The following is a 27,126-nucleotide window of genomic DNA, read 5'->3' as shown; positions in this document are numbered from 1 at the left end:
CACTGCTGTACAGTGTGTGTATGTAAAATTGTGAAGCTCCGTGTATTTGTATACGGACTGACACACGCTGTCTCTGTCTAGTTTAGACCGTAATCAAACAACAGATATACAAAACTGTTTGAAAAACGGACACGACTCTAAGGTGTAGGTCTGGAAAAACGGAAAAACTCCTCGTTTTTTTTTTCCAGAGTCACACACAGCTTCTATTTGTCCGTGATACAAGGCGGTACACGGTAGTGTGTGAGGAGCATACACCGCTAGATGGTGTGTGAAAAAATGAACGCTCAGTAACTCACCAGGACAAAATAATAACATTTGGAGTGCTTTGAAAAAAGCAGTTTGAACAGCAGTGTGCACACAGCAATGCAGCTAGCAGGTAGCCTTAAAAGGCAGCCGAATCACCACCAGCGCTGCTGCACAGAACAAAAATCCTCCCCTTTCACTGCACACTAACTGTACAGTGAAAAGCGCTATCAGCAGAAGCAGTTTTTTTTTCTTCTTCCCTGCCTAACGCTCTCCCTGTTCAGAATCAGCAGTAGCACCTCTCCCTATTTTAAGATCGGCAGAAGTAAGATGGCGGTCGTCATTCACAGCCTTTTATACCCACTGTGACGCCACACAAAGCCAGCCAATCACTTCAATGCCCTTCTCTAAGATGGTGCTGGCCACTGCGAATGTCATCGCGTTGCCCACAGTGTGCGTCCTCCATCATTGGGTGAGAAAAGGCGCTGAAAGCATCATTTGAAACGCGACTTTGGCACGCTGATCGGCGACCTCATGGCCGACCTCACGCTAGGGTCGGGTTTCGATCGGCGAAACCCAACTTTGGCGAAAGTCGGCAATTTTTATTTGAAACACGACTTTGGCACGCTGATCGGTGTCCTCATGGCCGACCTCACGCTAGGGTCGGGTTTCGATCAGCGAAATCTGACTTTGGCGAAAGTCGGCAATTTTTAAATCTGACCGACCTGTTTCGCTCAACTCTAGTGTAAACACATATGTACAGTTGTGGCCAAAAGTATTGACACCCCTGCAATTCTGTCAGATAATACTCAGTTTCTTCCTGAAAATGATTGCAAACACAAATTCTTTGGTATTATTATCTTCATTTAATTTGTCTTAAATGAAAAAACATAAAAGAGAATGAAGCAAAAAGCAAAACATTGATCATTTCACACAAAACTCCAAAAATGGGCCAGACAAAAGTATTGGAACCCTCAGCCTAATACTTGGTTGCACAACCTTTAGCCAAAATAACTGCGACCAACCGCTTCCGGTAACCATCAATGAGTTTCTTACAATGCTCTGCTGGAATTTTAGACCATTCTTCTTTGGCAAACTGCTCCAGGTCCCTGATATTTGAAGGGTGCCTTCTCCAAACTGCCATTTTTAGATCTCTCCACAGGTGTTCTATGGGATTCAGGTCTGGACTGATTGCTGGCCACCTTAGAAGTCTCCAGTGCTTTCTCTTAAACCATTTTCTAGTGCTTTTTGAAGTGTGTTTTGGGTCATTGTCCTGCTGGAAGACCCATGACCTCTGAGGGAGACCCAGCTTTCTCACACTGGGCCCTACATTATGCTGTAAAATTTCTTGGTAGTCTTCTGACTTCATAATGCCATGCACACAGTCAAGCAGTCCAGTGCCAGAGGCAGCAAAGCAACCCCAAAACATCAGGGAACCTCCGTCATGTTTGACTGTAGGGACCGCGTTCTTTTCTTTGAATGCCTCTTTTTTCTCCTCTAAACTTTATGTTGATTCCTTTGCCCAAAAAGCTCTACTTTTGTCTCATCTGACCAGAGAACATTCTTCCAAAACGTTTTCGGCTTTTTCAGGTAAGTTTTGGCAAACTCCAGCCTGGCTTTTTTTTATGTCTCGGGGTAAGAAGTGGGGTCTTCCTGGGTCTCCTACCATACAGTCCCTTTTCATTCAGATGCCGACGGATAGTACGGGTTGACACTGTTGTACCCTCAGACTGCAGGGCAGCTTGAACTTGTTTGGATGTTAGTCGAGGTTCTTTATCCAACATCTGCACTATCTTGCGTTGAAATCTCTTGTCAATTTTTCTTTTCCGTCCACATCTAGGGAGGTTAGCCACAGTACTATGGGCTTTAAACTTCTTGATGACACTGCGACGGTAGATTGCTCATGCTTCCTCACAATTTGGTTTCTCAAGTCCTCAGACAGTTCTTTGGTTTTCTTGCTTTTGTCCATGCTCAATGTGGTACACACAAGGACACAGGACAGAGGTTGAGTCAACTTTAATCCATGTCAACTGGCTGCAAGTGTGATTTAGTTATTGCCACAGGTAAGTTACAGGTGCTGTTAATTACACAAATTAGAGAAGCATCACATGATTTTTCGAAAAGTGCCAATACTTTTGTTCCCCTTCTTTTTTATGTTTGGGGTGGAATTATATCCAATTTGGCTTTAGGACAATTCTTTTTGTGCCTTTTCATTTAAGACAAATTAAATGAAGATAATAATACCAAAGAATTTGTGTTTGCAATCATTTTCAGGAAGAAACTGAGTATTATCTGACAGAAATGCAGGGGTGTCAATACTTTTGGCCACAACTGTATATGTCCACACTTGTCAGATATCACAGATTCCGATGATGTGTTTGCAAAGATTCCACATGGAAAGGCCAATGGATTATTAGACAAATGCAGATTTGATCTATTGAACAAAACCTAACTTCCATGGCAAAATTAAATAAAAAATGTAAAATGTTTTTTTTTCTTCATCTTTTTAAAAAGTTCACCACAATAGTTCATAATAAGGTTAAAAAGCACTTATATAGCTATGTGGGTAGAAAACCATTATTGTAAGATTGCATGTGAATAATCTATCTAAACTGCTCTTAATGGAATGTCAAATTCTTTAATCCATCCGTGTAAGAAAGACTCATGATTAACTCAATAAAGACATTTCTGCTTTTTTTAGCTTGTCCATCAGTGGCTGAAGATTAGAGTAAGGCCATATTCACATGATTAGCATTTCGTCAGTGTTTTACTTCAGTATTTGTAATCCAAAACCAGGAGTGGGTGAAAAATTTAGAAGTGGTAACGTGTTTCAATTATACAGAACTTTTCCTCTGATTGTTCCACTCCAAGTTTTGGCTTACAATTAGGCTGGAGTCACACACAACGTATAAAAATACGGTCCATTTTACACGGACGAGAATCGCAGAAATGTTCCCTGAACAGTGTCCGTATGTGAGGATGCGCAATAAGTTCATCTCCGGTCAGGCGGGGAGGCTGCGCAGGCAGCTTCTCAGTCATTCCTCTGTGGTTTACAGCTGGGCCGGGCACATTAGCACTGGTCCCGGTTGTAAATTAATTAACCCCTTCAGATGGATTGCTTACAGATGCGCCTTTTTTGGGGTGCCTGGGGGCAGATTTTTTTAGCCAGGGGGGGCCAAAAACAATGATCCATCTGCAATTTCCTCCACACGTATAATACAGGCGAGAAAAAAAACGCATGATGGAAACTGCCCCATAGATTAACATTGGTCCGAGTGCTATGCGATTTTTTTTATCGCATAGCACTCATCCGTATTTCTCTCTAGTGTGACTCCGGCCTTACTGATATAAAATACTGACCAAATACTGAACGTGTGAATATGGCCTAATAATGGGTTTGCTCACATCTGCATATATGAAAGCGTTGAGATTCTCAGCCAGAAAAGTTGGAGAGTGTCAGGCAAGTGTCATGCATTTTTTTCTCACAGCTTTCGGCATAGATTTTACTGGTTATTGAAAAGGGGGGATCCAAAATATAAAGTGATGTGGGGTCCCCCTGTTTTTAGTAACCAGCAAAGCCTAATCAGACAGCTGAGGGATGATATTCATAGGCTGGAAAGGGACCATAGATATTGTCCCCTTCCTAGACTAATAACACCTGCCCTCAGCCACCCCAGAAATGGTGCATGTGTAACAAGGGAAACCGGGAGGTAGTTGTGGCGAGTTATTTAAAGGCGCAGTACATAGACAGAGTCCACTGAGCAAACGGTCAGTGAGCACCCCTGGGCCCTTGTACATAGATAGATGGGACCAACACAGCTTTTCCCCACAGGCTACCTTCTCTTCCTCTGGTCACAGCAGTCCAGGCAATTAAGGGTTCGGGAATGCAGCTGTACTCCAACAGGGAAAAAAATAACTTTTATTGAACAAAGATGAAGGATGGATGAAAAGACACTTTCAACACTGGCTTCCTGCTCTCTCCCTGACGCTTGCTGCTGCCATACCCACAACGCCCTAAGCAGCCGAAGTTCGCAGTAATCCAATCGCTGGCATCTGGGCGCCTGAGACCCCTACAGCAAAGACCCTTCCCAAGTCCTGGGGGTCTGTGTTGTAATAATAATAATAATAATTATAATAATCTTTATTTATATAGCACCAACATATTCCGCAGCGCTTTTCAGTAAAACAGTTTCAAAACACAAGTAATAAGTAACAACGTTAACAATACAATAATTAAAGCAAAATAAGATGACCCTGCTCATGAGAGCTTACAATCTACAATGAGGTGGGGGAGATACAAAGTACAGGTGTGTATTTACAGCGATGGTCCAGCCATCTTGAGGGAGTGAGGGATGGATGGAGATAGTGAATGAGTTACACACGCACACTTACACATAGAATGACTTTCATTAGTGAACGTGATAGGCCGCTCTGAACAAATGTGTTTTGAGGGAGCGCCTGAAACTATGCAAATTGTGGATAGTTCTAATTTCTTGGGGTAGAGCATTCCAGAGGATTGGCACAGCACGGGAGAAGTCTTGGAGTCGGGAGTGGGAGGTACAGATTAGTGCAAAGATTAGCTGAAAGTCTTTTGCAGTGCGCAAAAGCGAGCAAGAGCATTAGGCCGATAGACAGAAATGAGGGAGGAGAAGTAGGGGGGTGCTGCACTGTGGAGAGCTTTGTGGGTGAGAACAAGTACTTTGAATTGGATCCTATAATGAATGGGCAGCCAATGTAAGGACTGGCGAAGAGCGGACGTGTCTGAGTACCGATTAGCCAGATAGATGACCTTGGCTACTGCATTAAGTATGGACTGGAGAGGGGATAGTCAAGTAACGGGGAGGCCAATTAATAGAGCGTTGCAGCAATCCAGGCGGTTGTGGATCAATGCTACAATGAGGGTTTTTGTTGTTTCCATGGTGAGAAAAGGGTGTATTTTAGAGATGTTCTTTAGGTGTAAGTGGCAAGAGCGGGCAAGAGATTGTATATGGGATGTGAAGGAGAGATTGGTGTCAAACATAACACCCAGACAGCGCGCCTGCTGCCGTGGTGTTATTGTGGTGCCACCCACGGAGAGAGAAATGTCATATTTAGGGAGGTTAGTAGACGGCGGGAGCAGGAGAAGTTCAGTTTTGGAGAGGTTGAGTTTCAGATAGGGAGCGGACATGATGTTGAAGACTGCGGGAACAGACAGTTACTGGCGTTCTGTAGTACAGCTGGGGTAAGGTCGGGGAATGACATATATAGTTGTGTGCCATCAGCATAAAGATGATACTGAAAGCCAAATCTGCTGATGGTCTGTCCAATTGGGGCTGTGTAGAGAGAGAAGATAAGGGGGCCAAGGACTGAGCCCTGAGGTACCCCGACAGCGAGAGGAAGAGGAGATGACGTGGAGCCAGAGAACAAAACACTGAAGGAGCGGTCAGAAAGATAGGAAGAGAACCAGGAGAGAGCAGTGTCCTTAATGCCTAGTGACTGGAGCCTAGAGAGTAGGAGATGGTGGTCAACAGTGTCAAAAGCTGCAGATAGGTCGAGAAGAATGAGCAGAGAGTGGTCACCGTTATGTTGTGCTGTCAGTAGGTCATTGGTAACTTTGATGAGTGCAGTTTCAGTCGAATGTAGGGGGCGGAAGCTGGACTGTGAAGGGTCTAGAAGGGAATGAGTGGAGAGGTAACGGGTAAGGCGGGAGTAAACTAGGTGCCCAAAAGTTTAGAGATGTAGGGGAGATAGGAGACTGGTCTGTAGTTGTTTGTGCAGGATGGGTCGAGAGCAGGTTTCTTTAGTAATGGAGTAACGATGGCTTGTTTGAAGGACGATGGGAAAATGCCCGAGGAGAGGGAGAGATTAAAGATTGCAGTGAGGTGAGTTGTGACAACTGAAGAGAGAGACTAGAGGAGATGTGAGGGAATGGGGTCGGTAGTGCATGTGGTCGGACGAGAGGAAGAGAGGAGTCTGGAGACTTCTTCTGTGATGGGATCAAATGTGGAAAGTGAACCAGGGGAGATGCAGGAAGGGATGGGAGTCACAGCAGTTGGTGGTTGGGAGCAGATTTCCTGATAGATATTATCTATTTTTTCTGTAAAGTGTGAGGCCAGGTCATCAGCACAAATGTCTGTGATAGGGGCTTGTGCTTTCGGCATGAGGCGGGAGTGAAAGGTGTCAAAAAGTTTTTTGGGGTTGTTGGCTAGTGAGGAGATCAGGGTGGTGAAGTAGGTCTGTTTGCCAAGTTAAGGGCAGCGTTATAGGTTCTTAACATAAATTTGAAGTGGATGAAGTCTTCTGGTGTGCGGGTTTTTCTCCATAGGCGTTCAGCACTCCTTGAGCATCGTTGTTGGAATCCTTCAGTCCATATGCGTCTTGGATCCGGGGCAGCAGATCTCTCCCATTCAAGAGTCTGGCAATGCCCCTTCCGTAGCACACATCTTCCCTGGCCAACGTACCCGGGCTTTCTGACTGGGAAGCAGCAGCTTCCTCTCCCTCGAGGCTGCAAATCCAACCCCCTTAATTAACTAATTCTGTCCCTAACTATATACAGGCATTAAAGAGGAACATCACAATACCATGTGTAGCTCATACTACATTGTTACAAAACAGTGCAATTAATACAAAAACACAAACATTGCATCACGGTACATAAAGTGCACAGGGGCTCACATGGAAGGAGAGGATGGCGCAACAGAGGGGACCTGCCACCCCCTTACACATCCATTAGGTGTGCCAATTTTGGCGCTTAGCCTTGGCTCTACCTGATTGCCCTGGTTCTCTGGCAAGTAGGATAATAGTTTTGGGATTCATATCAGCTGTGTAATGTTCGCTGACATAAAGCCCAGGGGTTAGTAATGGAGAGGTGTCTTACAGACTCCCTCATTACTAACCCCGTAGTCAAAAAAATAAACACACACAGAGAAAAGTCCTTTAATTGTAAGAAGCACTCCCTGACAATTACCCTCTTTTACCAATTTATTACCACGAAAAAATAAAATAATTCAAAGGGGTCTGCTGTAAATCCATAATAAGGATGTGCCACAACAACCTCAACTCTGCTATATCTGGAGGCTGTGGTGAGCGGTGACATTAGTAATGTGACTGCTCAACACAGCCACCAGAACACACTGAGAATAGCTTGTGAATCTGGCTGCTGTAACGAGTGGCGGCGTCAGTAAGGTTATCGCAGTTCACAGCATGAGAACCAGCAATAATTTCTCACAATGTGAGAGGTGATAGCAGGGTTAGTAATTAGGATGTCTGACAGATGCCTCTACATTACTAACCCCTGAGCTTGATATAAGCGGACATTTCACAGCTGACATTAACCCCAAAACCAATACCCAAATTGCCACCATACCAGGGCAATTGGGAAGAGCCGAGGCTAAGCGCCAGAATTGGCTCAACCAATTGCTGTGCCTTTACTGGGGTGGCTGATGGCTGGTGTTATTAGTCTGTGAAGGAGACAATATCCATTGCCACTTTACAGCCTAATAATATGAGTTAAAGTTGTCTGATTAGCTTTTGCTGATTATTAAAAATAGGGGGAGACCCCACGTCATTTTTGTTGGGGTCCCTACATTTTAATAACCAGCAAAGACTAAGAAGACAGCTGTGAGCTGTTATTAATAGGCTGGAAATGTTTATAGATATTCGCCTCTTCCCAGAATAATAATATGAGCACGCAGCTGTCTGCTTTCTGTCAGCTGGTTATTAAAAATAAGGGGGACTCCACGTCATGTTTTTCATTAATTTGTCTAATTATTAGCTAAATACAACTAATGAAGACTACACATGCAAAGCACTGATTATACAGTATATCTCACTGACATATTTCTGTCTATTCTTTTCTGACTGTTCTGGCTGTGAATTTACTATACTTGGCTGATAAAATGTCTGGTTTCCTATGAGATGTGTGCTTAAAAATTGGACAGCACATGCATAGTCTGTATGTGTACATTTTTTTCTCACACCCATTGACTTGCATTGGTGAGTTTCGGCCATTTCAAGCAGGCAAATGCAGCATGCTGCAAATTTTTTTCATCATCCCAATTCCAGGTGATGAAGAACTTTCAGATGAGCACTGCCTCACTGAATAACATTGGTGTGAGTGCAATGCAACTTTTTCTCATATTGCACTCGCTGGTTTAATACACAGATGCGAGCCAGCCCTAAGTAGCAACACTGCATAGTGAGCCACATAGAATGTTGTAGTAAAACCTACTAGTGAGGAGTGTATATTGCATGTCAAGTGTCATGATCCAGGCCGGGTTTTGTATTCTGTCTCCCTTTCCCGGGCTGATCATGTTAAGGGTTAACTTTTCTCTGCCTCATTCTGGCACCAGGCTGGCTATTTCTCTTCACTGCATCCTGCAGGCGGCGTCAGTTATAGTTTCTGCCTAAGGCATGAGTAGCTGACTCTGTGTATACCCTGATTTGTCCTTTTGCTATTGCTGAGTTTGCCCGTGTCTGTTTTGTTCCCCTCTTCCCGTTCCGACTCTGTGTTCCCCCTTTCATGTTTTGGACTCTCTGGTATTTGACTTGCCTTGGACCCTGACCTGCTGTTTGTCTCTTGTCTTTGGCATATCTGCTCCTGACCCATTTGACTTGGTTCTGACTCTGTATTTGTTTATTCCTTTGGTACTGCGCTACAGACTAATATCGACCCGGCTTGTTTGACTATTCTGCTGCCACCTGCTGGTAGCCTCGCTGCTGCGCTGCAGGTCTGCTCTTGCTGTGTACAGTCCTCCCTCCACTCTATTGCCATCTAGTGGAGCTTGCATCTACCTGCATAGCAGCAGAGTGATATCAAGATCTTCATGCAGATATTGGGCTGATCAGAAGATTTGCAATAATGGTTGAGCAGGAGGGCTGTGATAGTCTTAACTGTAGGAAGGGACAGCTTGCAAAGCTTTGTGTGGGACATTGCTGAATTGACATGGGCTGAGAGCTGTTTATCCTGGGAGGAATTGACACGGGCTGAGTTCTTTTGATGGGTTAATTCTTGAGGTTCTAATAGAGGTATAACTATCACGGTTGCAGAGGATGGAAACGGTGACCAGGCCCGTGCAATAAGTTTGCCCGCCTATGCCAGCTCCATTCTCAGTACAATGTGTGTCCTCAGAGGCACATTCAGCTGAAATTTATTGCAGGGCAGAAAGCCACCAGTTCCCTTTACTGCAATTGATAAACAGATTGCTGGACAGTCAGAGGCTGGCTGCTCACATCAGCATCCCTGTCATGTCACGACCATGCACCAACCACCCATCTGTGCTGTGCCTGATAACCAATTATGAAGGTGGAAGAAGACACTGCAGAGTGTGGGGAAAGGTGAAAACGTTTTTTATGTGGTGGAGAAGAGCTTTAGGATGGGGGACATTATTATAGGAATGAGTCAGGATGAGGGACATTATCAAAGAATGTGGGCCAGAACAAGAGACCTGATAACTGGATGGTGGTCAGGATGAGAGACATTATTACAGGATGGGGTCCAGGACGGGAGACATTATTAAATAAAGGGGCTAGGATGGGGGACATTATTATACGATGAGGCAAAGATGGGGGCATTATTACAGGATGGGGTAAGAACAGGGGGCATTATTACAGGATGGGTTAAGAACAGGGGTCATTATTACAGGATGGGGAGCATAACTACAGAATGGGGAATATTTGTCACGGAGTGACTTGTCCTCTGTGCCGTGACCCGCAGGATGGCACTAAAACCAGGACAAACAAGGGGAACACCGGGGAAACAGTTACAGCGGTGGGCCCTGCAATAGGGAACGGGGACATGGAGACCTCCTGCACTCCCCTGAGGCAGTGTCCCTGAACACTCCTAATGTTCCCTATACAGGCTCCTCACCTGTCACCGAGCAGGATACCTTAATCCCTAGCTCGCCCTGCACCTATCCCTTACTAGTGTACTGGATGGTGCAGATACTAATCCCACCACTGTACTAATACACACAAGGAAAATTTAACAAAACAGGGAAAACACACAACTTAGCTTTGCTCTGCTGCAATTGCGCCATGCAACAGAGTACGGCACCCGGATACAGCTTCCACCTGAATAGCTGCTACTCCAAAGCTCTGGCTGAGCTGCAAGGAACTCCTCTCAATAGCTCCTCTCTCCACCAAGGTTGATTGGGAGAGAACATTATCACCAACAGTGATTGAGAACACTTGATACTCCTTAATAGGTAGGAGCCAGGGTCATCACACCTGCTTGCTAATTTACATGTAATAACCCCAGCGGCCACCGGGGGCAAAACCAGAACTAAAGCAACTACAGTGTAATAACCCCAGCGGCCACCAGGAGCAAAACTAACCTTAAGCCAAAGACTTAAAGGAAAAAAAAAGTTAGCTGTGCTAAATCTGTCACAATCCAACATGGATCGTGACAATATTATTACAGAATAGAGACCAGGACAGGGGATACTATTAAAGTATCAGAATGGGAGAGAGTATTACAAGTTCATCACTAGAATGGGGGACATTATTACAGGCTATGGGCCAGGACAGAAGACATTCTTACATGGGCTCATACATCTAACTAACATTCTGTTTGGAGTCCATATCTAAATTTTGCATCGGGGCCTATAGGACTCTAGTTATGCTACTGCTGATGAGACTGTGGGAGACGTCAGATCCAAAGCAAGTATTTTGGCGTACTGAGAGATTTAGTTTTTGGCAATGTAGCTGCATGATTTGCAGCTGCTAGACAGCCAGAATACATGTAGGGATTCCCTAACAAACAGGCAACCCCCACATGTATTCAGGCTGTCTAGCAGCCGCAAATCATGCAGCTGCGTTGACAAAAACTAAATCTCTGAGCACGCCAAAATACTCAGAGGAAACCTGAACATGCTCGGGAAAACCCGAGCAATGAGTATACTCGCTCATCACTAGTTGCCTAGTGTTAGATGCAACCCTGTCTATTCTGATGCTTGTTTGGCATTGCAATCTAGAAAGAAGAGACTAACAGTGTGTAGTCAAAGGTTGGCTGTCATGTGACCTGCTTTATGGCCTGATTGGTTTAGTAGCATGATACACTGGACCATACTGGCATAGTATGAGGGGTTAGTTGAGTTGTTTAGAATAGGGCAAGTGGGTCAATGACTCCTCCTGTTGGACTTCAAAGCTAAATTTTAAATTGACATTTAACAGGGCAAAAGTCTTAAAGGTCGTTTTGAAGACAACACTGTTGTGTGGGTCTGTGTGAAGTCAACATTGATATGATGGAATTTACAATCAGTCCCACAAGCTCAAATGATTTATAACTGGCCACCCCACTACCACCACTATCACCTGCTTGTGCTCAACTGCATGTGCCCCATTGGTGTTGCTAGAGTCAATAATTGCCAATGTTGAACCCCATAAAAAATAGTACAAGCATAATATATAAATCATTCAGAAACATCAGCAATAAGATAATTTTTCAATTAATATTTCTCAACAATAGTCATACAATAACCAATTAAGAATATTATCACAATATTGTTTAAGAACAAAACCCCAAGAGCAATGGTTAAAAAATAACCATTCCTCTCAACTTTCCATTCTTCTATGATCAGCTTGTTGGTCCTCTTCCTCGTTAAACTGGTGTGTGCCTTGCAACTAGGTGACTTTATTGTTGCCCCCTTCATCGAGATGCTGTTCTGGGCCTCTGATTATCCTGCAAGTTGAATATGTAATTCGGAGCGGGGAGCCAGTGTCTCTCTGCTCTGCAATACTTTTCAACTGGATGTGTGTCCTAGGATGCAACTCGAGATGAAAATAGTGCTGGCCACTGGTGGGCCCCCACCTTTACGGTCACCATTGCACTCCCTGCAACCACAATTCTTATGTCCCCACTTACAATACAGTTGTTTGTTGCAGCTTTTATTTTAATGGAAAGTTCACATATTTTACATTATCAGGAGCATGTAAAGAGCAGTGTTATGGCACCACCTAGTGTGTATTGCACCCACTAAACATCTGTGCATTATATTATTATAACTAGAGTTGAGCGACTTTGGTCGGATCGGGTTTCGTGAAACCCGAATGAAGCAAAATAACTTTCAGATGAAACTCGTCCGACTAGAGCAAAACAAAGTCGGAGTTTCGTCCGAAACCCGACCCCAATGCAAGTCAATGGGAAATAAAAGTCGGACGAAACTCCGACTTTGTTTTGCTCTAGTCGGACGAGTTTCATCTGAAACTTATTTTGTTTCATTCGGGTTTCACGAAACCTGATCCGACCAAAGTCGCTCAACTCTAATTATAACCACTAAGAGTTTGGACCACTGTTGTGTGAAGAAAAGGAAAATGAAAACCTTATTTTCATTAAATACAATCTGCGATGACATTCTTGCAAAGAAGTTGTAAAAAGTTGGCAGTTAGCAAAGAAATGCTGTAACAATAGGTAGTAGTTGCCTATGCTCTTAGCTACCGAATAATTGTTCAAAAAGTATATTGCATCGTATACTGTAAAATACTTTAATTTAGCAAACTTGAGTATTAGTTTCTTGCAAAAAGATAATGTTCCATAGATAGGATACATTAAAGGATTGTCAAGACGTGGAACAAATATCACTATATGTGACTACTACATATTGTTGAATCGTGACAGTGTACAATGTGCAAGCTGACACAATTCTTATTTCTATCTTAGATAGAATAAGTACCCATTATGGTCTATGGGGTTCATATCACATGACTGTGACTGTGATTTTTTTTTTATGAACCGTGTGTTCGTGCAAAACTCATGGAGACATGACCTTTTTTCCAGCAGCATGGATAAAGGTGCCATTACCAGTCTATGAGTCTATGAAAAACATGTACAGCACATTTTGTGCCATCCGTGTGCTGTGCATGTTTAACATTGCAAAGGATAGGAAAGCTTTGTAATTTATTTATTTATCCATACGTGAAAAACACTGACACTGATGGTAAAAACGGACACGCTGACGGTAAAAGTGGACTCACAGGCTATACATTGATGACAAACTAATCCAAAACACTGATGACACGGTACCATTTTTTCTGAAGATGTCTGAATGAAGCCTTAGGCCACGTTGACATATTCAGTATTTGGTCAGTATTTCACATCAGTATTTGTAAGCCAAAACCAGGAGTGGGTGATAAATCCAGAAGTGGTGATGTGTTTCTAGTATACTTTTCCTCTGATTGTCCCACTCCTGGTTTTGTCTTACATACTAATAGTGTGAAGGTAGCCTTATAGTGAAACTCCATTTATTGCTGGATGGCTGAAGCTAGATTCCCCAAGATTTTCAGTATGGTTAATGAAATGTTATAGTCAATTAATAAGTACCATATTTACATTCTATTAATTAGCCACCTCTCTGTCCATTTAATTTGACAAAGTCATTTAAATATTAACACTGTGGGACATCATACAACAATGTTAAAAGTTGACATTATTTTTATGATATTAAGAAAGTGGGCCATTTTAGTCAAAGCTGAAATGCACTTGAGAATGAAAATTTTTCTATTTCTTACATTCTATTTTGAAGCACTAATAATAATAAATTTTTTTCTATAGCGCCGACATATTCCGCAGCACTTTACATTTCAGAGGGAATTTGTACAGACAATAGACATTACAGCATAACAATAATCACATAGATTATAACAAATACCAAGAGGAATGCGGGCACTGCTCGCAAGCTTACAGTCTATGAGGAAAGAGGTAGACACGAAAGGTGGGTAGTAACAATTGCCCTGATTGATTGGACCAGCCATAATGTTAAGTGTGTAACAGTACAGACACAGAGGGCTAATGGAAGCATAAAGCATGTGGGAACATGATGCGGTGAACCTGGTTATGGTAAAACTTTTGACTGTGCCCCCCAGGGATAGATTAGGTTAATGTGTTGAGGTGGTAGGCCAGTCTGAATAAATGCGTTTTCAGGGCATGCTTAAAATTGTGGGGAATGGGGACTAATCATATTGACCTGGGAAGTGCATTCCAAAGAATTGGAGCAGCACGTGTAAAGTCTCGGAGACGGGAGTGGGAGGTTCTGATTATTGAGGATGGTAACCTCAGATCATCAGCAGAACGGAGGGCACGGGTAGGGTGGTATACTGAAACAAGGGAGGAGATGTAGGGTGGTGCTAAGCCATGGAGGGCTTTGTGGGTGAGGGTAATAAATTTATACTGAATTCTGGAGTGGATGGGTAGCCAGTGTAATGACTGGCACAAGGTAGAGGCATCGGTGTAACGAATGGTGAGGAATATGATCCTGGCTGCAGCATTCAAGACAGATTGGAGAGGGGAGAGTTTGGTAAGAGGGAGACCGATTAGAAGAGGGTTACAATAGTCGAGACGAGAATGAATAAGAGAAACAGTAAGAGTTTTTGCGGAGTCAAAAGTAAGATAAGGTCGAATTCTAGAAATGTTTTTGAGGTGCAGATGACAAGAGCGAGCCAGTGATCGAATGTGGGGAGCAAAGGAAAGCTCGGAGTCAAGTATGACCCCAAGACAGCTGGCATGTTTCTGGGGAGTAATAGTGGAACCACACACAGAAATGGCAATGTCGAGTATAGGTACATTAGTAGAGAGAGGAAACACAAGGAGTTCAGTCTTTGATTGGTTCAGTTTCAGATATAGTGAGGACATGGTGTTAGACACAGCGTTTAGACAATCGCTGGTGTTTTGTAGAAAGGCTGGCGTGATGTCAGTAGAAGAAGCACATAATTCGGTGTCATCAGCATAGAGATGGTACTGGAAACCAAATCTACTGATTGTTTGACCAATAGGGGCAGTGTACAAGGAGAAGAGGAGGGGGCCTAGAACCGATCCTTGAGGAACCCCAACAGTAAGTGGAAGGTGAGAAGAGGAGTAACCGGCAAAAGATACAGTAAAGGAGTGGTCAGAGAGATAGGAGGCCATTGTCTTTGAGGCCAATGGAACAGAGCATAGTGAGGAGGAGCTGATGATCCACAGTGTTGAATGCTGCAGAGAGATCCAAGAGAATTAGCATGGAGTAATGACCATTTGATTTAGCTGTTAGTAGATCATTAGAGACTTTAGTGAGGGCAGTTTCAGTAGAGTGTAAAGAGCGGAAACCGGATTGGAGAGGGTCGAGAAGAGAGTTATCAAAGAGATAGCGGATAAGACGGGAGTGGACCAGGCGTTCCAGGAGTTTAGAGATGAAGGGAAGATTAGAGACAGGTCTATAGTTAGCGGCACAGTTTTGGTCGAGGAATGTTTTTTTAAGTAGTGGATGTATGATGGCATGCTTTAATGAGGAGGGAAAGATACCAGAAGAGAGAGAGAGAGGTTAAATATTTTAGTTAGGTGCGGGGTGACAGCAGGGGAAAGGGACTGGAGGAGATGTGACGGAAATGGGTCACTGGTGCAAGTGGTTGGGCGAGAAGATGCAAGGAGCCTGCTTACTTCTTCTTCTGTGACTGGATCAAAATCAGAGAGTGAGCTAGATGCAGTGGGGGAGGGAGGACAGTGCATGGTATGAGGTGATTGGGAGATAATTTCCTGTCGGATCTGGTCAATTTTTAATTTGAAGTAATTGGCCAGATCGTCAGCTCGGAGCTCCGTGATTGGGGCCTGTACTCTTGGGTTGAGTAGAGAATGAAAAGTGTCAAAGAGACGTTTCGGGTTATTGGACAGTGAGGTGATGAGGGTGTTGAAATAGGTTTGTTTGGAGAGGTGAAGGGCAGTGTTGTATGTTCTAAGCATAAGCTTATAATGGATGAAATCTTCGTGTAGATTGAATTTTCTCCACAGACATTCGGCGCACCTGGAGCACCTCTGCAGGAAACGTGTTTGCACCATTTGCCAGGGTTGTCGCCGTCTGCGTTGTGGTGTTCTATTTATAGGGGGTGCAAATTCATCCAGGGCACTTTCAAGTGTTTCATTGTAATGCTTCAATTCAGAATCAGGACATGAGAGGGAGGAGATAGGGGCCAATGAAGACTGCAAGTTCTTCATTAGTTTCTGGGTGTTAATGGCCTGTATATTTCTATAAGTCTGGACAGTGGGGGTGACCTGAGCAGCCTGGCAGTTCTAGATAGAGAATGAAAGAAGATTGTGGTCAGAGAGCGGGAGAGGGGAGTTTGCAAAATCATCCACTGCACAAAGACGAGAGAAGACGAAGTCGATCAAGTTTCCGTCTTCATGCGTTGGAGAATTAGTAAGCTGCGAAAGGCCAAACGAGGAGGTTAGAGATAAAAGGTGAGTAGCAGATGGGGAGAGGGGAAGAGCAATGGGGATGTTGAAATCTCCCATGATGAGGGTAGGGATGTCACAGGAGAGAAAATGTGGAAGCCAAGTGGCAAAATGATCCAGGAACTGTTAACAAGGGCCGGGAGGATGATACACCACCACCACTCGCATGGAAAAGGGGGTGTAGAGTCTTACGGCATGGACCTCAACAGAAGGGAAGACTAGTGAGGGTAGTTCAGGGATAACCTGAAAGGTACATTTTGGTGATAGGAGCAGACCAATGCCTCCACCTGCTCTATTGTCTGATCTTGGGGTATGAGAGAAGTGTAGTCCCCCGTATGAAAGAGCAGCAGCAGCGGTAGTGTCTGACTGCTAGATCCAGGTTTCAGTAAGAGCCAGAAGGTTAAGAGAATTAGAAAGGAAATAGTCATGAATGAAGGAGAGTTTGTTACACACTGAGCGAGAATTCCAAAGTGCACAATTAAGAGAGACAGATGGCATGCAGGGATTATTAATAAGATTAGAGGGGTTTCTGAGTGTAGCAGTTGGGGGGGTTTGACTTTCTATAACATGAGGGACTATGGTTGGGAGCAATGTTTCCTGCGACTAGGAGGAGGATAGAAAGAGTGAGCAGATGGTTAAGTGATTTGTGAGAGCATCTCTTATGTTGAATGGTGGGACTGACTTGATCTGTGCAATTTAACAATGTGAAAAGAGCGTGAGTGCTATACATAGGAGAGGAAAGGAGCGAGGGGCCGATATGGATGGAGTGTAGAGAGTTAATGCCAGGGCGGTGGATGTGTGTGAATGCAGCGGCCAGGATATAAATTACACAAATGCATATGGTATATATTTGTTGTACTCCAAATGTACAGGGAGTAGATGTATATAAATGTCTTACCTGTCTCCTGCCCTCTCTAACTGCCATGTTATAACTGCCTTGTACTTTGATACATGTACTTCGATTACATGTGCATAAATGCCCGCTTCATAAATGCTCCCCCAAGCAAAACTGTTTTATTTTAATCATGTATGTGTTCCTTTTGTCTGTGTTTTTTAGCTTGTAAACGTAAAGAACAAGAACAGCAGAAAGACCGTAATCTTCAGCCGAAGAAGCAGCGTTTGGTATTCACAGACCTTCAACGGCGCACTCTTATTGCCATCTTCAAAGAAAACAAACGTCCTTCAAAGGAGATGCAAATAACAATTTCGCAGCAGCTAGGCTTGGAGCTCAACACGGTCAGTAATTTCTTTATGAACGCTCGCCGGCGGTGCATGAACAGATGGCAAGAAGAACCTGGAGTCAATCCTGGGATGCCTTCAACATCCGCTAGCACTTTTTCCAAGGCATGAGCTGTTTTCAAAGCTTTACATTCTGAAATAAAAATCCCCAGTCACAAACATCTTAAGATATACTGAAAAGCAGTGAAAATACAAACACTGCAAAATGCTACAAACACAAACTTCAAGTTGTGCTTCTTTATAAGGTTCCATGTCTGCTGTCTTCTTTTTTTCCTCCACAATGAACCGATTGAATAATATCAGTTCAGTTTACTTTTCTTTTTTACTTTCAACATTACATGCATAAAACATGAAAAAGGTAAAAAAAAACAGAAAAACAGGAGGCAGCTTTCTATAAAATATCAGTTTTTTTTAAGAAAAATATGTCAATTAAGCCATGAATGACAAAAAGAATGAAGATGAAGAGAAGAACATTTTGTGCGATAATTCATTCTTCTACCCAATCATGGGCGTTTGAATAACCAAACCAACCTAAAATTCCAAAATATAATTATATGACTCCAATATTTTTACGGTTTCCAAATAAAACATCTAAACAGGTAAGACACAACTGAGATTAGAAGAAAACAAACTGGTGGATATGAGTGTGAGATGATGGTCTTTGTGTGCCAATAACAACTGCCTTAAAGCTTTCAGCAGAAGATGGTACTTTAGAAAAGAGATGTACCGTTGCCCACCCCATTGCCCACCTGGCTTCCATCAAGTCATGCATTGTAGAAAAAAAAAGCAAAAAAAAAAAAAAGCAAAAAAAAAGAAAAGTTCAATCTTCTTAGGGCTGAATAACCCTAGTTGAAGGTGCAATTCCAAAGTCATCCTTCTGGACCTAATTCTCTAGTCACGTTGTAGGAAGCCTCACAATGTGGAGCTGGTAGGTGGGTCGAATACAGCAAGGATAGACTTTATGAAATGATGCGGGTATTAAACATATAAATATGTAAAGAACCATCTCAATTATGCGTATTTAATATGGCTTCTCAATTTTATGGTATAAAAGTTGTATATTAACAAGTAGGCACCTTGAAAAAGTATTTACGGTATGTACAAGCAAATAGGACTGCAAAACGAAGACGCAAAAGCAACTGACTTTTGTGAAAGGTACTTGAATATTATTATTCTGGGGTTTTTTTTTGTTTTTTTTTTACAATATCAACAGGATTTGTCCTTATTATCAAACTATAACAAGAAGGATGAAACGTATTGATACTAGAGCGGAGTAATTTCGACGATCTGAATTCTAAAAGGTATCCAAGTATACCTCCCAAGCTACAAAAATTCATTTTCCGAAATGTTTCGAGAATCCTAAATATGGATCTCCGTCTGCCAACCAAAGAGATAAAACTATTTCTACCTGGGGCAACATGATGAAATTTTACTTAATATTCTCTAGGTGGGAAGAATGACATTTAAGACATTTCTAGTGAGAACCTCATAGAAAAGGCTACCTCACTTGAGTTTTCGATTTGTGATTGAAAAAAAAAAAAATCACACCTGATACCAAAGATTTTGTTCCTACTTGCCTGGTCTGTGCTGAAGTGCACTTTCTGAAACGTGTGTCGTATGTTCATCTCCTGCTGTCCACTTCTTTCGTCTGTCTTTAAGGTTACCTGCCTTTATAAATGTCATTACAGGGTGATATGATATAATGTAAAAAGCTGCTGAACAGAGCACAATATTTTGGCACAGAATTTGCTATTGCACACCCTCGCAACCAGTTAGATTCTGTCATTTTTCTAGTGAAATTTTTGAAAGCTGAAGTTTAAAAAAAAAAAATAGAATCAGCGCCACTCATGATTATTGGCAGAGTCTGGCATTGCATTTCAGCCTCATTTCCTTTAGTGACGACTGAGCGGCAACACCAGGTGCAGCTGGATGACAAGTAGCCTCATTCTTGATAGGAAGCAACTCCAAAATTGTTTTTTTATCTCATTCAGCCATTTTTAAAATGATTTCATTTGGTCGGTACATTTTCCTGGACACTAACTTTCATTAACTGCAATATTTTTTTATGATAAAAGTTATTATCAACGGCATTCAGTATTCTCTGCTACTAAAGTTTGAAGTTGACACCATTTTACAGGAAATGGATCATTATTACAAAGTAAGGGTTTGTTCACACTTGTGGCTTTTTAATTTGGATATTTCACTGTATGTGCAAAAGAGATAATAAAACTGTGTTTAAGGACCAACAAGTGTATAATTGTTCTGTGTGACATCCATATGTCCCGTGACAGACAGGACCTATTATTGCCAGCACATATGGCCAATTTTCCACTTGGACTGATGGCCTGCATGGAAAAAAATCACATGGTGCAATACTCTGGTTCCTTATATGGACCATGATAATGCATGTAATGAAAGGCTGCAGCATCTGTCTGCAATGTGGATGAGCACATGGAGCCAGTGATGTCCACAATTTACGGCCATGACTCGTCCAACTTGGCCATCTGAACCCGACATAATTCAGAGACATTTTTGGGCCACTGTTTCCTTACATTTTAAATGATACTTTCTGGTTGAATAGCTTTCAATGTGAACGCACCCTTTCTTTATAAATACTTTGCATTACTAATATTCCCCTGAGTTGTTATTACAGTTCAGAGATGCATTCACAATTCTGCTGGTTGATATTGGAAACATTTCCCAGAATTCAAATAATCAAAATTGTACCATTAAAGGAAATCTGTCAGCAGGTTTTAAGCCATGTAATCTGACAGCAGCATAACAAAGGGACAGAGACCCTGACTCCAGTGAGGTATCACTTCCTTTACTGTGTGCAGCAGATATTTTACAATCTGCTGCAGATCTAGCAGAGCTCAGTTGTTAATCTGTGTATAACATGCCCTCTCCACAGCTTTCTGTGTACATTGTATGGTGACAGAGAGCTGCTAATCAGTGCTGGGGGTGTGGTTGGACTAGGAGACACCAGGCCAGTTGTCCTGTAGTGATAATTTCCTGCTTATAAAGCATAGAAAGAGTAAAACACAGTCCAGTAAGTGATACAACGCCGGAATCAGGGTCTCTGCTCCTACATTATGCTGATCTTAGATTACATAATAAAATCTTGCTGACAGATTCCTATAAAGAAATATTTCTTGATTTCCACTGTGAAGGCTAAAGAATTGAGAATTGATGTCTAGAATCTAATATCTTCTGACTCAGGATAAGAACAGAACATGCACTTCTAAATAATGTTTTAAAGAAGAAAAAAAACTGATTTCCAGGGCAATCAATCAGATAGATATCTCTTTCACTTTAAGCTATGCAATGGTAAAAAAAATATGTCTCATGTGACCTGGACCACACTATTACATAAAAAAAATACCATTATGAGATTTAAAAAATTAATAGAAATGTTATGCCTTATCCAAGTAGGTCATTATTGAATATAAGGCAATCTCCCTTCCCAACCATCTGTGGTCCGTTAGCCAATGATGGCCAAGTCTTCAAGGGGTTTAAGTTGAAAATCAATTGATTGCTAGGGATTGCACACTTTTTTTCTAGAACAGTTTTAATGCATGTTCTGTTTTGAAAATTGACAAAAGGTAATTAATCTATGTATTGTCAATATATTTCATATGTAGACTGTAAATTGTTGGCTTAGACAGGTGATACACAGTGACTTTGAATGCATCACATGTCAGGGGGTCAAAGTTTGCAGCACAATGCAAGTGAATTGGGCCGCACTGTGACCCCGCAAGGTACTGTGACCCCCGGAGGGTACGGTGACCATGACAAGCAATCGCAAAGAATCCAATGTGTTTGGACTTTGTGTGACTTGCTTGTCGTGGTTGCATCACCCTCAGGGTCACAATGTAGCCCCAGTCTTAGGGCCGATTCAGGCGTTCGGGCAAATTGGGCCAAGATTGGACCGCAATGCACGGACTGGCCGCGGGTCTAATGACCAGAGCGTATATGAAGCTGTCACGCTCAGTTTTGGAGACCAGCGGCCAGTCCATGCATTGTCCGATCTCGGCCCAATTTGCATGGACGACTGAATGCGCCCTTATTGAGGAAGATCTAGGTCTAGCAACCAATACGATTTACGATTTTATCAAAACTGGTATTAAAATGGAAGCATTGATTGGAGTGGTTCCCTGAAATAGCATTTCATACCCAATCTAAAATTGCTCCACATAAAAGCTAGTCTGCTTAGAACAGTACACATTTTGTAAATGTTCATTCCTTGTTTTGACTTGATTTTCTTTTCTATGCTGTTGGAAAAAGATATAGAAATGTAGGAAAATACAAACAAATGTGATGTACATACTATGAAATGAAAGCAGATTGGCAAATGATATCATATTCAAGCAAAAAAAAAGGTTCATAAATGGGTAAAATCTAAATAACTGATATACTAAGTTCTACCAACTACGTGTTCAGAGCACAACCTCTATTTTTGCCATTCTCTGAATCGTGAGTGGTGCTCTTCTTCATGGACTGCACTAGGCATAACTTGATGTTCCTGTACCGTTCCTATAACTTTCAAAAAATTGTAAAAAGATCACTTTGTCATATCTTTATATTATTGCAAATTTCCAAATCTTGTAAAAGAAAGGCTACTCAGTATGAGTTACTGATTTACATTTAGTTGATTTTTATCAATTACTTTTTCATACTAAAGCAAAGTATACTAGAAAAAAATGAGTTTCTAATACCAACTAGATGGGTACTATACCGTGACACATTCTTTAAAGGGAATTTGTCGCCAGGTTTTTGCCACCTAATCTGAGAGCAGTATATTCTACAGACATAGACCGTGATTCAAACCATGTGTCACTTACTAGGCTTCTTGCTGTAATTTTGATAAAATCACAGTTTTATCATCAGGAGTTTATCAATAGAGGACTAGTAAACCTGCTGCTGGGTAGGCCTCCATATTCATGAGCTCTGTACAACCCCACCCCACCACTGATTTGCAGCTTTCTGCCCATGTACAGTGTACACATAAAGCTGCCACTGAGAGATAGGGGCGGGGTTACACAGAGCTCAGCATTCAGAGAGCCGCTAGATCTGCAGCAGATAAAAAAGTAATTCTATCAAAACTACAGCAAGCAGCCCAGTAATAAATCTCTGGACTCATGGTCTCTGCCCTTCATTAGGCTGCTCTCAGATGAGCTAGCAAAAACCAGGTGACAAATTCCCTTTAAACAGGCTCTAGATTACCTCATACTACCAGCAGCTTTGAGTTCTGCCAAAGAAATCCTCCGATATGTACAGACCACCTACAAATATTCAGCACAGACCTCTCAAGCTTTTCATAATTTTCTCTGAAATACCTCAAATGTTTAATGTATAGTTTATGTGAATATTCTTAGCTAGTTTTTGGAATTTGTGACTTGAAGCTTTTTACAGTTAAATTATATTTTTTTCTTTGCCGAAATATGTGGCATGATCCTTTCTCTGATGCATAAAATGGGAGACATTTTGAATGTTTAAGGGGTTCCGGAAGACAATTGAGGGCAGGTCCACAGAGTTTACATTTTAAGACTTTAATGTCCTTTAGGCCCTTTTGCTGTTAAGAATACATGTCACATTGTTAACAGCATAAAGGACCACATGCCTTTTGCTTTCTTTTTTTCATGATCATTATATTCTGTCAAATCTGGTATGGCAGTATTTATAATTTATGTTCTGTGTTCAAAATGTTAAAAGAGGCTAGTTAAAGAAAAATAATTTATAGTTTTTTGCATGATAAATGTATTGTTTTATTAACTACTGTATTATTCCTTGTTAAAATACGGGGTTGGGTAAAAGAAAAGGGTCAAACAGTTCTGCATGAGCAGATGTATTTCGTACACCCGGTTCTTACCTGATATGAGAAAAATGATTGTTCCTTTTAAGATATTTTTTATAGTTGGACAATTGCACTGTTATATGCTAAAATATCTGGACTGAAATAGTCTAACATGAATATTGCCCAATAATTACTCAGCAGAATAATAACAGTAGGATCATCTTCCTCATCGCTCAACTTCAAATTGAACACTGGTTGGTTTGTTACTGGTAAGAAACTGCAAAATCATGGCCAACATTAAAGGAAAAAGGGGGAGTCATTCTTGTAAAAATATGATGTCTAAAGCATAATTAGGCACTGTTCACACTTGAGCCTTCCATTGGAGCCATACATCTGGAGGATCACAGAGGCATACAGTGGCATGTGTCACCAATAGCCAAAAAATTGGAAAAAAAAGAAAAGACTTGTACCATAAGATATACATTTTCAAGGGCCATTCTACATAGAATGGCAAAAATCTACTACCCTAATCTATACAGTAAAAATCAAGAAACTGTATGTTGATGCATAAAGCCAAAAGGATGATTGTTTGTCATACACTGGATGACTAGAGTCCTTTCAGTGTATCCAGCATATGCACTGAACATCGTTCACAATCTTAATATGATCATAGCCTTTCCAAAGATAAAAAAGTAAGGTGGTATCTGATCAATGTTCTGAGAACCTTAGATATTCACAAAGTGGGATATTTTCTTGGGAGTGTACTACAAGATTCTCATCCAAATTTGTGAATTGCTTCCTTTTGAATGGTCCATATGAGACATTGCTACATGAAGACAATTTCACTTGTATTTTTTAAAGTCAAACATGTAGGTGGTACGCAGAAAGCGTGTGCACAGCAGTGACTAATGGTGCTCAGGTAGGTTCCCAAACCGTAATTAATGTAAAGATGGAACCTGGCACTCAACTTAGTATTAAAGTTGTAGGTGATTTTATTCAATCCCAAACAGTAGCATATACTATACAAAACGTTTCGGTCCATGGAAAACCCCTTGCGTACTGAGGGTTATGATACATATACAATGGCCAACCACAGGATAACAATACAGTGAATGCCAAGAGGCTATATTGTATTCAGGTATATTTAGGTATCAGGAGGGTAGATGCAGCCTTAGGCTACTTTCACACATTCGGTGTGTGGGGTCCGGCGGCGTGCGGCGAAAAGCCGGGCCGCCGGATCCGGCCTGCAGCGGTGACACCGGATGTGTATGCGGCGTCTGATACAGCTCGGACATGATTTAAAGGAGCCGCAGGAGGAACATATACACCGGTGGACGAGAGAGGCAGCCGCTGAGAGAGACAGCTGCTGAAAGGGAGGGGAGGGGAGAGGGGGGTGGAGAGAGAGAGAGACATGTGGGGTTGACACTGTTGTACCCTCGGACTGCAGGGCAGCTTGAACTTGTTTGGATGTTAGTCGAGGTTCTTTATCCAACATCCGCACAATCTTGCGTTGAAATCTCTTGTCAATTTTTCTTTTCCGTCCACATCTAGGGAGGATAGCCACAGTGCCATGGGCTTTAAACTTCTTGATGACACTGCGCATGGTAGACACAGGAACATTCAGGTCTTTGGAGATGGACTTGTAGCCTTGAGATTGCTCATGCTTCCTCACAATTTGGTTTCTCAAGTCCTCAGAATCTCTCTCTCTTGCCGGGCACTTGTGCGGTTAACCCCACAGAGAGATCTCTCTCACCCAGACACTGTGAGTGTTAACCCCACAAGTGCCCAGCGAGAGAGATCTCTCACAAGTGTCCGGGCGAGAGAGAGAGATCTCTCTCTCTCTCGCTGGGCACTTGTGGGGTTAACATTCACAGAGTCCGGGCATGCGCTGTGGAAAAAGCCGGTCCGACGCTGACAAAAAACGTTGCAGAGAACGTTTTTTGCAGATGTCGGACGGCTAATTTTTGCCGTGTCCGGCAACAACCGGACACGACGCATAACCATCCGGCACGATGCGGCGACCATGAAAGTTTATGGGACAAAACCGGATCCGGTGCTGGATCCGGTTATTAAAAATTTTGCCGCATCGTGCCGGATTACAAAAGCCAGATGTGTGAAAGCGGCCTTAGTTATAGCTGCTGACACGGTTTCCACCTCTTGGCATTCACCGTATGGTTATCCTGTGGTTGGCCATTGTATATGTATCATAACCCTCAGTACCCAATTGATGAAAGTCTTTTGCATGGACCGAAATATTTTGTACAGTTGTGGCCAAAAGTATTGACACCCCTGCAATTTTGTCAGATAATACTCAGTTTCTTCCTGAAAATGATTGCAATCACAAATTCTTTGGTATTATTACCTTCATTTAATTTGTCTTAAATGAAAATACACAAAAGAGAATGAAGCAAAAAGCAAGACAGTGATCATTTCACACAAAACTCCAAAAATGGGCCAGACAAAAGTATTGGCACCCTCAGCCTAATACTTGGTTGCACAACCTTTAGCCAAAATAACTGCGACCAACCGCTTCCGGTAACCATCAATGAGTTTCTTACAATACTCTGCTGGAATTTTAGACCGTTCTTCTTTGGCAAACTGCTCCAGGTCCCTGATATTAGAAGGGCGCCTTCTCCAAACAGCCATTTTTAGATCTCTCCACAGGTGTTCTATGGGATTCAGGTCTGGACTCATTGCTGACCACCTTAGAAGTCTCCAGTGCTTTCTCGCAAACCATTTTCTAGTGCTTTTTGAAGTGTGTTTTGGGTCATTGTCCTGCTGGAAGACCCATGACCTCTGAGGGAGACCCAGCTTTCTCACACTGGGCCCTACATTATGCTGTAAAATTTCTTGGTAGTCTTCTGACTTCATAATGCCATGCACACAGTCAAGCAGTCCAGTGCCAGAGGCAGCAAAGCAACCCCAAAACATCAGGGAACCTCTGCCATGTTTGACTTTAGGGACCGTGTTTTTTTTCTTTGAATGCATCTTTTTTTCTCCTGTAAACTCTATGTTGATGCCTTTGCCCAAAAAGCTCTACTTTTGTCTCATCTGACCAGAGAACATTCTTCCAAAATGTTTTAGGCTTTCTCAGGTAAGATTTGGCAAACTCCAGCCTGGCTTTTTTATGTCTCGGGGTAAGAAGTGGGGTCTTCCTGGGTCTCCTTCCATACAGTCCCTTTTCATTCAGATGCCGACGGATAGTACGGGTTGACACTGTTGTACCCTCGGACTGCAGGGCAGCTTGAACTTGTTTGGATGTTAGTCGAGGTTCTTTATCCAACATCCGCACAATCTTGCGTTGAAATCTCTTGTCAATTTTTCTTTTCCGTCCACATCTAGGGAGGTTAGCCACAGTGCCATGGGCTTTAAACTTCTTGATGACACTGCGCATGGTAGACACAGGAACATTCAGGTCTTTGGAGATGGACTTGTAGCCTTGAGATTGCTCATGCTTCCTCACAATTTGGTTTCTCAAGTCCTCAGACAGTTCTTTGGTCTTCTTTCTTTTCTCCATGCTCAATGTGGTACACACAAGGACACAGGACAGAGGTTGAGTTAACTTTAATCCATGTCAACTGGCTGCAAGTGTGATTTAGTTATTGCCAACACCTGTTAGGTGCCACAGGTAAGTTACACGTGCTGTTAATTACACAAATTAGAGAAGCATCACATG

At 42.4% G+C, this 27,126-nt stretch overlaps 1 protein-coding gene across 1 annotated transcript in view; it reads left to right on the top strand.

Moving 5' to 3' along the window:
• The window catches only part of LOC141049339 (hepatocyte nuclear factor 6-like), a 239,950-nt gene extending 220,151 nt beyond the window's left edge, over positions 1-19,799 (top strand). The window contains exon 2 of the mRNA XM_073545671.1: positions 17,475-19,799. Within this exon, the coding sequence (XP_073401772.1) occupies positions 17,475-17,767 (293 nt within the window). The 3' untranslated portion in view covers positions 17,768-19,799. The remainder of the gene's footprint in view (positions 1-17,474) is intronic.
• Positions 19,800-27,126: the final 7,327 nt, after the last annotated feature.

Source organism: Dendrobates tinctorius, unplaced genomic scaffold (genome assembly GCF_039654945.1).
Source record: "Dendrobates tinctorius isolate UK_male_01 unplaced genomic scaffold, ASM3965494v1 ptg000011l, whole genome shotgun sequence".
In the NCBI taxonomy this organism is placed as follows: Eukaryota; Metazoa; Chordata; class Amphibia; order Anura; family Dendrobatidae; genus Dendrobates; species Dendrobates tinctorius.
Note: the sequence above shows the minus strand (reverse complement) of the source record. Positions and strands in the feature narration are given on the sequence as shown.